At 45.5% G+C, this 16,132-nt stretch overlaps 1 protein-coding gene across 1 annotated transcript in view; it reads right to left on the bottom strand.

Moving 5' to 3' along the window:
* Window positions 1-10,065, bottom strand: part of ABCC1 (ATP binding cassette subfamily C member 1 (ABCC1 blood group)) — a 76,892-nt gene extending 66,827 nt beyond the window's left edge. The window contains exon 1 of the mRNA XM_090023395.1: window positions 9,916-10,065. Within this exon, the coding sequence (XP_089879521.1) occupies window positions 9,916-9,963 (48 nt within the window). The 5' untranslated portion in view covers window positions 9,964-10,065. The remainder of the gene's footprint in view (window positions 1-9,915) is intronic.
* Between the last annotated feature and the right edge of the window lie 6,067 nt (window positions 10,066-16,132).

Genomic DNA, 16,132 nt, shown 5'->3' with positions numbered 1-16,132 from the left:
CAAGTTGGTCTCAAAAAGCAAACAAAAAACAGTGAGGTTGTCTGAATGATCAAAAGCTATGGCTGACTGATTATCAGACCCGTTATTTTTTCCTCCCTCATTGCAGGAGATGATTAATATATGACGTCATCAAAAGCAAGCAAAAGGTCAGTCCCTTCTGGTAATCCTTTTTGAGATGTGGCCCAGAATGACCTCAATGCAACAAACTCTTTGAACCTTCATAAACTAAATTTAGCACAGCATTCAGAACATAAACTGTACCAGCAACTACAGGCAGAGGAGGCAGTGCTGGCGATTTCCTTCTGTGTTTCTGAAAGAATATGAACTTCCAAGTTTGAACTGAAAACCATAAAGATTCAATGCTGGTGAAATTCCTCTGAGTTTTCCCCTCATTTAAACTTAACCTGCTGCCATTCCACCCTAATCTCGAGTCTGCTTTTCATTACAGCAGGAACATGTGAATCACGAGAACAAGGTTATAAATTGTCACTTCTTAAAGGAAGTCCATATCGTATCAGGATTATATTCCTTTTGTTTGTTCGCTCATTGTAAAGGTCCTTTATCTGAAATCTTTGTCCTAAACTTTGCATGCATCTGATCCTTCTTGGTGAACTGAAGTTGCTTTGTGATTTAAAAATACCTGTCCATGCAAATACTAGTTTGTACTGGTTTAACTGAAACTAAATCCCTGGCCTATAAAGTGCATCTCACCTGCCTTCTGATTAAATCCCTAATCTCATTACAATTAAAGCCTATGGAAATAACAGTCTGCACTCATAATTTCACTGTGCACTGAGGCACGTGACAGAGAGATTTCTCAGAAACATTCCAGCACACAAAGAAGCCAAATAAGCACTGGCCAAAAATAAAATGTCAGAGACAAATAAGAAATAAATACTGTATATAATAAAGTGCTCTCTCCAGATGACATTACCTGTTACATGGGTTCCTTTAATAATGTTTTATGTTAGAGTGGACAGGAACGATGCACGTATTTATGCATTAGTACCTAAACTATTAAAAAAATAAGGGAAAAAGATACCTCAGCATTTTGCCGGAATGGCCTCAAACTAATTAGTGTAACACTGAGTGAGGCCAGCATGGTAAGCAAGTCTCCTGCCTACAGAAGACCTGTCACTTTACATGAACACATTTATCTTTCTGATACATTAACTAAAACTGAATGTACTGCATAACATAGTGGGCACACACTTGTTTCACTTCTAAGTTAGCTTTGCTTTGGCAGTTTTAAACTGCACTTTTTTCCAAAAATTTGACACCGATGGCCTATTAAGACAAATACATCCAGGGAGTTGTTGTGCAATACCTATTTACACAAACATTGCTATCTGCTATGGCAAACGCAATCTATTTCTACTGGTAATACACTCTCAGTGCATCACACCAGGAGCTGCTCTTACCTTCATAAGCTACTGTTTTGCCTTGTGGTTCGTGTTTAAAAAATGAGCTAGTACAATTTAACAATGGCTTTAAAAATAGTTTGCATTCATTGAACCAAGTATACATCTGACTGTTACTGTTTCACGAAAATTTAGAACATCCCACAGGCCTTGCTTGCATGCATGTGCAACAGCCTTGGGCCTCTTTACAATTCATTCCACCCAGGAAAATGAGCACATACCAACTGCAGATGCTTCCTCAGCCTGACGAAAGGTTTTGAAACCCGAAAGCTTGCTAAGAAAAGAATGTCCAACTATTTGAGTTGCTCTAATAAAAGATATCAGATTCACCCAAAAAACCTTGTCTATGTCCTTAGACAAACACAGCTACAACCTACACCCCTGTATCTTACATTGTTATTCTAGCAGATGCCAAGCCTGAATGCGTATACACATATGCAAGACGGGCAGAGTCAATTCACACAAGCCTGGCACTCGCACAAGCCATCCATATATCCTGCATCTTGCTACCAGGAAACGCAAGGTTCTGCCTGACCCGCTCCACCACGTCACCAATCTCCTCTGCTTTGCCAGCAGCAGACGTCTATTCTGTATGAAAGTGTTGACATATAAAGCATATCTTACACACATCATACAGTTCTTGGTTCAGGTTTAGTGGAGGAGGTAGGAGTTTTCATGAAGGCATTTCCATTAAACAGGACTGACTTGATCTAACCAAGCCTACAATAAGGAACACACTCTGATTTACCAATGGACTCCAGTTATGGTCAGAGAACAAAGCATAAGGCTGCTGGGCTGCTCTAAAAGGAGATGCACCTGCTGATTTTTTATTTTTCTTCAGAGACTAAATTCTCCAAAAACAAATGTGTTCAAGGAGTTACCAGGCATAGGAACAAGGAAGTTTCCAGCAACACAAAGAAGATGAAATAACCTTACATTTTTTAAAAAAGGAGACAGTACTCTTGTTGGCAAAACACCTATGGAAAAAGTTTGTAACATGAACAAAATTTCCTTTTTGGTTTATCTAAATTCAATCCAAGACCTATTTAAGCAAGATTCCACATTTTATTTCCTCATCCAAAAGCTTCTCAGGACAAATAATCTGAGGTACCATACTACACCTGAAAACAGTATGAGACTACTTAAAGTATGGGCTAGTTGAATAACTGCCCCCTATTTATTATTTCAAATATTCACACACGGGGTTAGTCATGAACAGAAAAACTGAGAGAGGTCTTTAAAAACACAACTTTTCTTATTCCTCCCTTCAAATACTCTCAGAAAGAATACTTCACAGCTTACAGATAGGCAGAAAAAACACTTAAATTTGTAAGCAAGTTGGGAAAGCCCAACTGCAACTATTTTACAGCGTAACCAGTCAGGCTTTCAGATATGCGAGCTTCCATTTAGCATAGGTATATACAGCCAAATCGGCTACTACAAAGTACTCTACTGTAACTTCTGGATGGGCTTGAAAGTATTATGCTGGTATTGACCACTGAAAGCCAAAAGGATTTTTCTGAGTGCACTGAGGTAATAAGCTGAACTTAGCCACTCCAAGCACCTCTATCTCGGTATCCCAATGTTTTCTCCATTTCATCTGGCCCCAAGAAGCGTCACTCAGCTGAAACAACTTATGTAAAAATTTGCTCAAGAAATGCTAAAAGAAACTTCTAACACGATTTAAAATTACATAAATAAATAGCAAAGTTACCTGTTGCAGACACAGTTCTTCTACGCAATTCATCATGCCCAGAGACTAACAGAAGCAAGGCAAAGCAAGGAAGAAACAGCTGCCTTATAACGGGGGAGTTTAGTATCAGAGAAAGTGAAGGAGAAACATTAAATTCTATAACCAAAGTTAAATACAAGCAAAAATTAAAACGATAACCAGGGGGAACAGAGGCTAATCAAATAACAAAAGCAGCGAAGAGTGAATGTGAAGACAGGAACAGGTCAAGCTGTAGGTTTCAGAAAAGGAACATTAACTGAAAACTGATGTTTAAAACTTTCAAAACAAGAATGTTCAAAACAAAGCCATTTCTTACACTAGGGAATAAATGCAGGAGTTTGAAGTGACCATATATATTTGAGTATCACAACATGCATCGTTTCCAATAAAGTTACCATGGCAGACATGGAATTGCTATGCACCGATAAGCAGCAATACACAATAATGACATGAATATTAAGTGGCCCATTCCATAACAAAGTTACTGTATAACTTTGGAGGTTTGTTAGGATTTCCTTTATGACCATATTGATTTATTTAATAGGTACTATAGGAAGAGCAAACGGGGAAAAAAAAAAACACAGAATAGAGCCAGACAAGGATACCCAGCACACACCTGCAAAGACAATGGAGCCAGTCACTGCTTCCAGGAAGTGAATCTCAGTATACCAAAGCCATAACCGACGTTTCCTAGGGTTAGAGGTCTTTTGTCATACACTGGCTAGGAAAACAGATAAACTGACTGTGACATGGGAGTCCGAGTAACTGAGTGCACTCAATTTGAGAATGGTAAACCTTAGCACAAGGATGGGTAAAACATGGCCCATAAGCCAAAGAGATTTTATCTGGCCCACAGTGGGTCCCTCAGCCCTGCCTGGCCCGGGAGAGGGGGACAGCCCAGGCTATGGTACACACAACCATTCTGCCACCCTGAGATGCGCAGTGGTGCTGGGGCAGCATAGCAGCCAGACAGTGGCAGTGGCTCCTTCCAGCTGTTGCTGCCAGTGTTGCCACCACCACTGGACCCAGCCCTGCTGCCCTGGCACCCCAGTCCATCTCTCCCACACCCACTTCCAGGGGCACTGGATGGAGCAGGTGGGAGGTCAAGGTCTCCATGTAGACCAGCCCGGCCCAAGACCCTGGCAGGCAGGGCATGCTCAGTCGGGTGAATGGGATAGGAAGCAATGCCCAGAAGCAAGATGGGCAGGGGGGGCCAGGGCCAGAATCATAGGGCATGACAGTGTGGGGCCACACTGGGAGTAGATTGCAGCTCTACCCCAGGGTCAAGCGCACAATCCCAGCTCCAGCCCTGTCCGCCCATCTTGCTCCTGGACCCTGCTCCCTGCCCACCTACAGCTCCATCCCATTGCACCTGGCTGAGCATGCCCTGCCCACAGGGATCCCAGGCCAGTCCCCATGGAGGCCCTGCCCGCTCCATCTAGCACCTCTGGACCAGTTTAGTAATCTACCACTTAGGGAATTTTGGTGAGCTACTGCGGGGGGGGCTGACCTGGCCTGTAACAGCTCACCAAAACTCCCTAAGTGGCTCTCTAGACCAAGTAATTGCCCACCCCGCATTAGTATAAAAAGTTAGATATATTTACCATCTGTTTTAACAGCTATTCCGCTTTGAAGTATTTTTTCCTACTATTATTGTGCTTTGAGGAGGCTCTCTGCTCCCCCTACAAGTCACAGCCAGTATGAATTATGAGCCTGAGTACAAGTCAAACATGCCGGAGCAATCTCCCTCAGCCCTAAAAACTGCAACCAAGGCTTGATCTGAAAATGCAAGAATTACCTAAATCCACCCAGCCCTCAAGCAATCTTCTGATTCCAATTCCTGAAAAGGGTTTTGCCCAGTGGCATGAGAAAAATCAGAGATGCAATTCCCCCAGGAACATTCTGATAATTTAGACATTATTTTCAGAAAGTCTACCACCATTTCAGACCCACAGAAGGTAGTACCAATGAGAGTACTAACCTACTCATAGTAAAGGAGTCTTTACTACGCAGTTTACAAAACTTGGCAGCAAAAATTCTAAACTTTGTTCAGTACTGTTACCACTGGTATCAACTGCAGCAATAAGCAGATATTCAGAAAACTGCTACATGCACGTTCAAAAGAGAGACGGAACAGAGGAGTGTCATGGGGCAGTGAATAAGGAGCTGCTGAACCAACGCTGGAGATGGGATGGGCTTCTCTTTGTGGCCACAGAGGACAGGACTAGGAGCAATGAGCTCAAGCTGAAGAAAAGGAATTTTAGGTTGGAGAAGAACTTTCTGACTATGAGGATTGTCAAGCATTGGACAAGGCTACCTAGAGAAGTTGTGGAATCCCCATCCCTGGATATTTTCCAGAGCAAGTTGGGCAGACACTTTTCAGGACCATCCTGGACTAAACCCTGAGCAAGAAGCTGAGCTAGCTGACTCTGTAAGGTCCTTTCCTGCACTAACTGCTAGGGCTGTGCAAAGCTTCGGTCGCTGATTCGATTTGTCGGAGATTCGGCCCGATTCAGCCGCTGAATATCCAAATTGAATCAGGAGGCCTTTTAACCTCTCTGAATTGATCTGGAGAGATTCGATGATTCTGACATAGACGCAGCTTTAAATGTTTGTTTCTACAACCCTCTAGGTACCAGGCAGCTTGTGAATGCTGCGATGCTAGGGCAGATGGCGCATCCCACAGGAGCGTGGGGGGATCCCCAGGGCACTCAGCAGCAGACCCAGAAGTGGACCAGAAGCACTTCAGGTCTGCCATGGAGCATGCAAAGGACCCGCCCCCCGGCTCAGCAACTGGTCTGGGGGGGGCACCCAGGTTCCCCCCACAGCTAATCGACAAGCCGGGGGGGGGGGGGAGAGAGAGTGAGTGTTGGGGGGGAAGAGAATGCTGTGCTCCTTAGTGAGCTGTGTCTGGTACCTCAAGGTCTGTAGAAAAAAACCCACTTAAAACTGTGTCTATGGCTGAATCGCTGATTCTCTAAATCAGCATCGGATATTCAGATTCTGATTTGGCCAGATCAAATCAGGACAGTGATCTGAATCAAATCACTGTCCCCCGAATCAGGCCAAATGCAAATCCAAATCAAATATGGCCTGCTTCACACACCCCTACTAATTTCCTGCGATCCTATGATTTCCAGCAGTAGTGAAATCAAGTAGAGCCAAAAGCAAGGGCATTCCCCATCTTTTGCAGTATTAGGCTGCATGAAAGAAATCTAGAAAGTAAGTGGCTATACCACAGATGCTTATGGCTTACAAGATATACTTGGAAGACTCCAAGGGATTCCTGGAAATATGACAACAATGACCAAGCATTTAAGTATTTCTAGAGAACCCATTGCAAATAACAGTTTACCTCTTGCTTCTTTTGTAAGCTAACTGGCTGGGACCACCAATGAAGAAGCGGCTGCATTTCAGAATTTTATACATTAATAGTTCAAAACACTTTGGTAGCAATAGCATCTTTCATACAAATCAGGATCAGACTTGTCATGTGATTGAAAAGACCAACACAAAGATTAGTTATTTAAAATTCTGCTCAAGCTCTTACGGGTTTTTGGTAACATGCATTTGTCAAAGCTGGATAAGATGCACATCTCTTCGGTGGCTTGCCAATTTCAGCTTTATGTTTCTGTCATTTCCAGTAATTTCACTTTAAACACAAGGGGACTCATCTCCTTTCAGCTTAAATTGTGTAAGCAGTGTCCTACAACCATTTACTGTTTCTCCTACCTGCTTCTGAACCACAAATTCTACTCCAGCCATCTTCTACCTGATGGTCAAGTGTAAGATGAAGATAATAGTGCCAGTAGAATAGCATATCTGTGTAATAGCCAAAAGTTTTACACGATGACTAGAGATAATTCTTACAACATGTACATATGAGGTCCAGAGTTTAGCAATTATAAAACATCTCTCAGCTCTCTAAAGCATTGTTTGCCAACCAGTGCGCCATGGCACAAAAAAGTGTGCCATCAGAAATGAGCAGGTGTGCCACAGAATTTTACCGTAGCAATGAGCTACAATACATATGAGGATGGGGAATGCCTTCATAGGTGTGCCGTGGAAAAAAAAGCTTTAATGTAGTATGCCTTGGGCTGGAAAAGGTTGGGAAATACTGCTCTAAAGGACAAACACACACACACTTAATCCCTGTTCATAACTTAACCCATTTTAAAAGGACTGCAAATTAATTCTGAAAGGGGACATGACCATACATAACCTTTAACTTTTTAATTAAGGCCACCAAAACATGGCTTAGATCAAGCAGAATAAGAATTTGTCCTAATTCTCATGCTTTGGAAGGCATCCAAGAGCAATAGGAGGCTGAACTACTCAAAGTGCTTGTGTGTTGCCCAATTAATTAGAAAAAGTTATACAAAGGCTCACAATTAAATCATGAGAAGTTACATGCCCAACTTTTAAATTTTGAATTCAGGATATTTTAAATTAAGAGAAAAAGTCTACATATAGAACCTTAAAAACTGACAGTATCTATCGATCTACAGTATGTGTGTATGCCAGTTTACAAGTGAATCAGGCTACAAATCTGCAGATTCCCCAAACATCATTTGTTCAGTCAGGGATGATCCTGCCTTGAGCAGGAGACCAGAATAGATAACCCCATCAGGTCTTTCCCATTTGCACTTTTGTATAATCATGTTATCTATCTGCCCAAAGACAAGCCGGGGTCACCAAGCCCAGCCCAACTAACTACAAACAATTCCAGTGGAAAATTCTGTATTATTTATTCTATATTGTGATGAAATGCAAACATGGCAACAGTTTTGTAGCTGAAGCCTAATGACTTCATTTAATATCACCAATACTAGTCAGCAAATGGTATTCCCCATGGTATCTGAACAGCTGTTGAGCCTGCTAACTGACACATTGATGTTTGAGTTATTTTTCTGGCAAATTCTTACCCATTATTCAGCTGGCTTATTAGGTGCTCAAATACTATTTGACAGTTACATTATTTGATAAATACTTGTAAAATGTATTAAATAGATAGAAAAAAGCTCAGCAGCCCTAAGCATTACATTTCTACAAATAATGTAAATGCCCTCCTTAGTACACTATTTCTTTTCTGACCTTACGTCCACCTCTCATTCTCACTTTCTCTTTCCATTCATTATATCATACGTTCTTTCTCATCCCTTTCATTTCTCCCTCCATATTATACTTCACTTCTCTAAAGTTATACTCCGCCTCCAGCCCCTTATCAAACTTTATGCAACACGCCTGAAAATTAAACGTATGCACTCAATTCATATTTGGGACATTAGCCTGTGTGAAGCTCAAAGACTTTTCAAGGAAAATTTGAGTTCTGCAAAAGCTTACCGCACGCAAGGGAAACTTTGTTTGAATTTAAGTTTCACACAGAGAAGAAAAAGAAAACAAAACGAAACAAAAAACCCCTTTTACTATTCCTTGAATTTGAAAGTTTTCAAGAAAACTAAAACTAACTCACGATATTTACAAGCTTGTCTAAAGAAAATGCCTCTCTGACTTCCACAAGCAGCCCAATGCACTTGTGTGCATAGATAAAACTTCAACAGACATTAAAATTAAAATTATAGGACAAGCAAATAACGCAGATGGCTGCCCCAAGGGAGCTACATCATCACAGGACTCTTGCAGTCCAGACAAGCTGGATTAGTAACTACTCCATCTTGCACAATTCGCTTTCACTTAGGAAAGCAGGTTCCCAACATGTAAACTCCCAAGGGATGGCAAGTCCCAAATCTCGCAAGTGCTTCACTATTCAGAAGCTTGAAATCAGCGATATCCATCTATGCAGGCCCAGACTACAGGGAGCGCATGTCATTGGAGCAGAGCGCTCAGTTGTGGTTATACACCTTAAACTAGAAATAGTTATCGCATGTGCATCCTTTCTGTTGTGACTAGTGATAATGATCTTACTTATGATACTGGTATCCAACATTATTATAATAATAATGCTCATCCAGCGGGAATGTCAGTAGAACTGAGGATCCAACATTTATACCGTAGTAGACCCCTAAAAGCCCCCGTGAGGGTGAACAGTTGAGTCTGGTTTGGTGCCCAGCATATTCACTCCCAGGGAAACATGGTCCTCAACTCAGTGAGCAATTCTTAAGCGCAATCCCCTCCCAAACCTAACAGACACCTGATGTTGGATCTGGGGGTAGGGGATCAAGCTCCACTTCGGAGCCAATCCAGGAGGAGCCGTGGGCCTGCAGTCTCTCTCCCAATCCCCACCAAAGACAGGGGGGCTCCAATGCGTTAGCAAAATACTCCCAAATGCTTCCCCACACCCAGGGTGTCACTGTTTTTCTGGGGCCAGAGGTAGCGTCAAGCAAGAAAGGCCAGCACTTCTTATCAGCCCAGGGCACCAGACAGCGGCCTTGGGGAAGGAGCACGTACGCCTACCCGCCGGCTCCACACACCTGCCGCAGGCAGTCCCAGTCAGGACTGGGCAACGAAAAAAGCCCACCAGCCCGGCAAACACAGAGGGCACGAGCAGCCGCCGCGTGTGGCACAGCAGGGCGGAGGGGACGGGCAGGGCTGGGAGCGGAAAGCGGAGCAGCATGCCGCTCGGGGAGGGGAAGGGAGCCGAGCAGAGCAGCGGCCGGGCCGGGGAGCACGTGGCTGGGAGCGGAAAGCAGAGCTACAGAGGAGCGGTCAGGGATGGGAGCGGGCCTGGGGAAGGAAGAGCCCGGCGCCCCCCGGCCGGGCCGGGACACAGCGCCGAGCCGGGCCCGGGCGCCCCCCGCTTACCCAGAAGAGGTCGGAGCCGTTGGCGCTGCAGAAGCCCGGGGCCCCCATGAAGCGCGGCGGCGGCGGCTCCCGCTCCCAGCCCGGCGGCGGCGGCGGCGGCCGGAGGAGAGCGAGCGAGAGCGGGGGCGGCAGCGCGCTGCCGATTGGCTGCTCGGTCACGGGGATGCGGAGCGGGAGCCGGGAGGCGCCGCCCGGCCGGAGGCACCTGATGCTGCCGGGGCCCCTCGGGGGCTGCCTGCCGCCGCCGCCCGCCTCCGTGCTGCTCTCGCGGCCTTCCCGGGCCCTGCTCCAGGTGCACGCCTTCCAGCGATAACTTCCCGGGGTTTGGCTCTTTCCAGAGCCCCCTTCGCGCCTCGCTGGTGAACCGCTGCACCTGCGGAGGGTCAAAAGCTTCCGCCAGATGTCAAGCTCGCCCCTCAGAAATGTGCTGCTGGCTTTCTGGGTGCTTCTGATCCAACCTCAGCTCGCAGCGGCACGAGGGTCTCCTCTGCGGCAGGGCCTTGGCAGCGCATGGGCTCCCAGGCTGGGGGCACGGCGACTGCCCGAAGGTGGCCACGGCAAGTGGGGAGCTTCAGCAGGGTGGCAAGCGGGGACCACCTGCAGATGCCGCCAGCAGCCATCGGCGACTGCCTGCAGATGCCGCGGGTAGCAAGGGGGAGTAGGGGTGGCAACACTTCTTCCAGCGGGTGCACCGCCAATCTCAGGGGGTGTACATGTGCCCACGTGCACCCACTATGCATCACCATTGATGCCCAGCTGGGGCTGGGAGGCCTGTTGCTGAGCGCCTGTTTTTTGTCATTATTTGTCCCAAGAAATCTGTTGTCCCCGTTTTCTGTGAGAGACTGGGTGGGCTTAGCCCAAGTGTTTTGAAGGGTGACAAATAGGCCTGTAGCGGAGGGGACATTCATTTAGGCTCAGCAGTGCTACATTGGATAGCACTACAGAAGAAAGAGACTTGGGGGTCATCATTGACCACAAGATGAACATGAGCCTGCAATGCGATGCTGCGGCTAGTAAAGCGACCAAAATGCTGGCTTGCATCCATAGATGCTTCTCGAGCAAATCCCGGGACGTCATTCTCCCCTTGTACTTGGCCTTGGTGAGGCCGCAGTTGGAGTACTGCATCCATTTTTGGGCTCCACAATTCAAAAAGGATGTGGAGAAGCTTGAGAGAGTCCAGAGGAGAGCCACGCGCATGATCAGAGGTCAGGAAAACAGATCTTACGATGACAGGCTGAGAGCCATGGGACTCTTTAGCCTGGAAAAGCGCAGGCTCAGGGGTGACCTGATGGCCACCTATAAGTTTATCAGGGGTGACCACCAGGATCTGGGGGAACGTTTGTTCACCAGAGCGCCCCAAGGGATGACGAGGTCAAACGGTCACGAATTCCTGCAAGACCATTTCAGGCTGGACATAAGGAAGAATTTCTTTACTGTCTGAGCCCCCAAGGTCTGCAACAGTCTGCCAGTGGAGGTGGTTCAAGCACCTACATTGAACACCTTCAAGAGTAAATTGGATGCTTATCTTGCTGGGATCCTATGACCCCAGCTGACTTCCTGCCCTTTGGACAGGGGGCTGGACTCGATGATCTCCCGAGGTCCCTTCCAGCCCTGATGTCTATGAAATCTATGAAAATCAGGGCACAGACGGAAGTGCAACTCCCCGCTGTAACTGAGAACACTTTGCAGGAAGCAGGATCGCTGTTGGCTCCAGGCTTGGGGAATCTAGCTGTTAGTTTTAGTCTGCAGCCAGTTTCCCATAGTGACAGTCCCTCCTCTCTCCCGGCCTGTCCCTTTTTCAGAATAGGAAGGGGGAAAGGCAGCAGAGGTTTAGGGGTTCCCCAGCCAGCTCTGGAGAGTGGGGTTGGTGAATTGGAAACCCCCCCACAAGCTCTTATACACCTGCCCCACCCTCCAGCAGGGGCTGAAAAGCCCCCAGACCAAACTCCATCCGTTCCCTTCCTCCTCGCCTCACTCCCATTCTTAAACAGCTCAAGGCTGGCAGGCAGTGCAGATAGAAGTTACAGAGGATGTTGTTTTGAAACATCTTCATCTGACCCTTCATGCACTGAGGGGTCAGATTTTTATGGGAGCAGCCAGTTTTTAAAAAGCAGTTTGTAGCCATGCACTTGTTTGGTCACAGCTGTAGACCACTTTCTGTGGCCAGATCAAGCAAAAATTGTCACTTCTTTCTGAGCAGCCAACACCAGCTGCCTGCACCAGGGCATGGCCCAGCCCAGGAGAGGAGGTGAGTGGGGACAGGCAGAGCATGGTGCAGCCCAGCGGCTGTGGGCAGCAGGCACCGGCTGCTCCCAGGGCCGCTGCAGCCAGGGTGAGTGCTGCTCTGTTCCCTCTGCTTTGCCACCTTGTGCACCCCTCTCCCCATCCCTTCCCTAATCTCAGCCTTGCTCCCTCCCTCACTGCCATGGGAACCTATCCCTATTTGTTACATTGTAAAGTAGGTTCACTTTATAGGAATTCAATTTATGCACAGTTCTCCGGGAATGTATGTACAGCATAAATCAAGGGAAACCTGTATGTGTCAAGACAGGGCAAAATAGGAGCAGTACCATATAGCTGTGATTAGTTATTAACAGCCTTTAGAAATAATCATTTGGTAAGAAACTTCACTGTAACAATTTCCTTGCAAAGCTGATGTAATTAAGCAATGAAGTAGATGTGTTTGTCAGCAATCTTAACTTATTTACACTTGAGCATCTCTGAAGTCAGGAGCTGCATTGTATAACCTTGAGCAATGGATTAACTGTTCATCTATTCTAGCAGCACCTTCAGAATCAGACTTGATGCCCCAATTCCACACCGAAAAGAATAGGTGGTAGACATCAATGTTCATGTACATGTCAATATACGTGCATGGCATTATATATACCACTATACATGCAATGTGGGGTCAGATTTTCACCCAAACAGCCATTTTTGTGTCTGTCTAGCTATGCACTTGTGCTTGGTCACCTATCTAGCAGCAGAAGGTGATCCAGGAAAAAGAAACATGATCAGACAAGTAAACCCCAACAGCCAAAGTTGGAACTACATTTGTGTAATTTTTTTTTTGTTCGGTTTATACAATGACGTTAGAATGGTTGCTTTGCAATACTGCAAGGGAATGATTGGTCAGGAAAACTTTCTTTTAAATATGTTATATTTTTGCATCCTCTTCTTTCATCATCTGATACCAATAACACTACTTGGCAAGGTTGTTAAAGTATCTCTTTACCATCCATGGTGACCCACATCAATACCATACACATCTGGTAGGTTATCAGTCTCTCTTATAAGAAATCAGGTCACATCTACAAACACTGTAGTAGGTCTCTCATGGCTATGTATGTACTGAACAACTACTGCTACTGATGACAAATTCATAACAGTTATTCTTCAGCCTAATGTGACATTTTGGAGTTAGTTACTGCATAATTAGTGGCACTGAATAGACGGGAAGTTCTGTTCTATGCTAGGAGAGAGGTTATTCCTGTCAAAATGGGAAAAAACAAAAAGGTATGAAGTCAGGAATGTGAACAGGACACATTTTTCCTCTTCCTTGCCTTCTGTCCCTCATCTGTCTGTCGAGCTATATGCTAGGAGGTCTGCAAAAAAAAAACCCAAAACCCCCCTTCAGTTACAGTTTCAAGACTCAGCTAAGATTGAAGATATTACGAGGACCATTTCCCTTATCAAGCAATCGTGCCACAGATAACAATTTCAGCTGTTACTGTTCTTTCTATTCTAAAGAAGTTTTTTTCAGGACATTAAAAAACACAGGGATGGCTAATAACCAACCAACTAGAACAAGTCTTCTGCTGTATATCTTAACTTCAAAATTGCCAAACCTTTCTAACATAAATAAAAGTTCTCTCATCTTAGCAATATTTCTAAATAACCCAAGACACCTGAATTATTATTTCATCTGAAGAAAAGTTAGTTTAATTCTATAAACTTTTTTTCTATTTATTCCTAGTTTGGGTTTTAAACAAAATATATTAATATTTTTCCTTGAGGTTTGCACATGAAAATGAATATTTCCATACTTTTTTTTCTGATTGTAGATAATCTGGTTATTTAGAGTGCATCTTGAAATCTTGCTATACTGGGCAGTAAGCTGGTTTTGGAGAAGAGGCTATCATATGTAGATACAAGTCTGTATTACTGGGGAACAAATTGGTAAGATTGAACATTCATGGATCAGCATCTAATGAGTGGGACAGGGAGAATGAGAACAAACAAATATGGGCTCAAGCAGTGCAAAAATACAAAACAAATGAAATCTTATTTTGCAGACACAGAAAAGAAACAATAATATTCATGGGATACACATTTATTCGAGAATATGAAAAAAAGTTCTACTTCGGACTCTGTTTGCCAGAGAGAAAGAAAAACCCAATCTGTAAAACAGAAAGACTAAAAGGCATGGAAGACGCCTGTGCGTGACTTTTTATTGTGAAAAGCTGCTGTATGTCAGCTTCCACACAGCTCGTGACAGAATGGGACATTAATCCAATGGCAGGGAGACTGAGACAACTGTGGATCTCATTCAGCTGCAGCCTTCATCCGCCTTCCCAGCCATTCGGATTCTACCATTTTCTTCCACCTGCTTTGCGGTTGAGGACTCATAGACCCATATCTGGGAGCCAGGCAGGCTTATTATAGTGGTGACCTGTACTCATCATGTCACAGCACGGTCAGAGGATATATGTGGCTTTTCAGGAGGGAAACCATTGCTATCTGCTGTCCCCATCACATCCTGGTGGTGCTGTCGCTGCTTGGTGATTATTCTTCAGAGTTACATGAAGGTCATGCCACTATCCACCACCTGTGGATGCTACAGGTATGCCCCGCAGAGTAAAAGGAAGGGTAGGAGGGAAAGTCCCCGCTCATCTGTGGATCTCTGTCAGTGAAAACACACCCTTGGTGAAGTATTGGACAATGGAAAAGAAAAGGCAGATCTAGTGCCCCCACTACAGCAATTCCACTGGTTTACACTAAGCATGGATTATACAGTGAAATAGAGGAAGTGCTCTTGGTGGCTTCCAGGTGCCAGCTAATAACAATTTCCCACTACATTAAAAGGACTTTGGTCGGATAATTGCACCACCACTATAATCCACAGCTCTTCTTCCAGGGTGTGGCTAAGACGTCTCTACCAGAAATGATTCAGGGCGTCTTACACATAGCTATGACATGCATAAGTTTTGTTGTGGCAACAGACACTTAGAAATGGAGCACTTGCCCATAGAGGCCACCGTAAGTAAATAGCTCACGATTCCAAACTACCAAAGCCTGGCAGGGCAATCTAGACCGGGTCATTCCTCCTACCTTGTAGGCTAGGGTCCAGACATGCAAGGAGAACTGCATCAGGCCTCCACACTCACTGGCAGCCCCAGTTTCTTCAATAGTATCTCAAAACAACCAGCACCCAAATCAGTTTTGACAGATTCTTTTAATATTACAAGTAAAAGCCACAACCCTTATTTTTGTTGCAAGCTTAAGCACAGGGGGCTGTTTTCTCCCAGGTATAAATCAGGCACCCCAAGCATTTCATATATTTAAGGAACATTGGTCATGTTCCAAGTCAAATCAGCCAAATCAATTCCAAATCTGTGAGTCATTCACAAACCATACCTGGCCCTACTACCGCCAAACTTCCTCGACCCCCCACCTGGGACTTCAGATGCTTCCAGATCATTTGGCCGGCATCCTACAAGCAAGCCCAAACCCAGAGGCTTGGGATTCAGATGCCCCCAAGTTTCGTTTGCCCTCGGTCATAGATGGCTGCCAGAGCGAGCTAGGGAGGAGTCTCCCATTTCCATAAAGCGGGTGTAAAGCCAAGATCTTCTCACTGGAAATGAAAGTGGGAAGTTAACTATACATTACTTCCCTGGGGTACTATCCCTTGCCAAAAAAACGGACTACGAAACCTCCTCTTAGTGGGCACGGTGTTTCCCCTCATATAAAACAAGCTTTGGCGGGCTGCAGCTCACTTCACCAGATACCGTCAGCCTCCGACAGCAGACACTTCCTCAGTAGGAGCTGCGGCAGACAGGGCTGGGAGCTGACAAAGCCAACGCCTGCAGAGCGTCCCACAGCGACAAGCAACACCAGGCGAACTGCAGACGCGCGCAACCCCGCCCCCACCCGGCGCCAGCCCACGCGCCGCAGAGCGCCGCACGCTTCGGCTGCGCCTCATTGGCTCAGCCCCTGG

This window comes from Crocodylus siamensis, chromosome 12 (genome assembly GCF_052110815.1).
Source record: "Crocodylus siamensis isolate JL-2025a chromosome 12, ASM5211081v1, whole genome shotgun sequence".
NCBI classification, from domain to species: Eukaryota; Metazoa; Chordata; order Crocodylia; family Crocodylidae; genus Crocodylus; species Crocodylus siamensis.
Note: the sequence above shows the minus strand (reverse complement) of the source record. Positions and strands in the feature narration are given on the sequence as shown.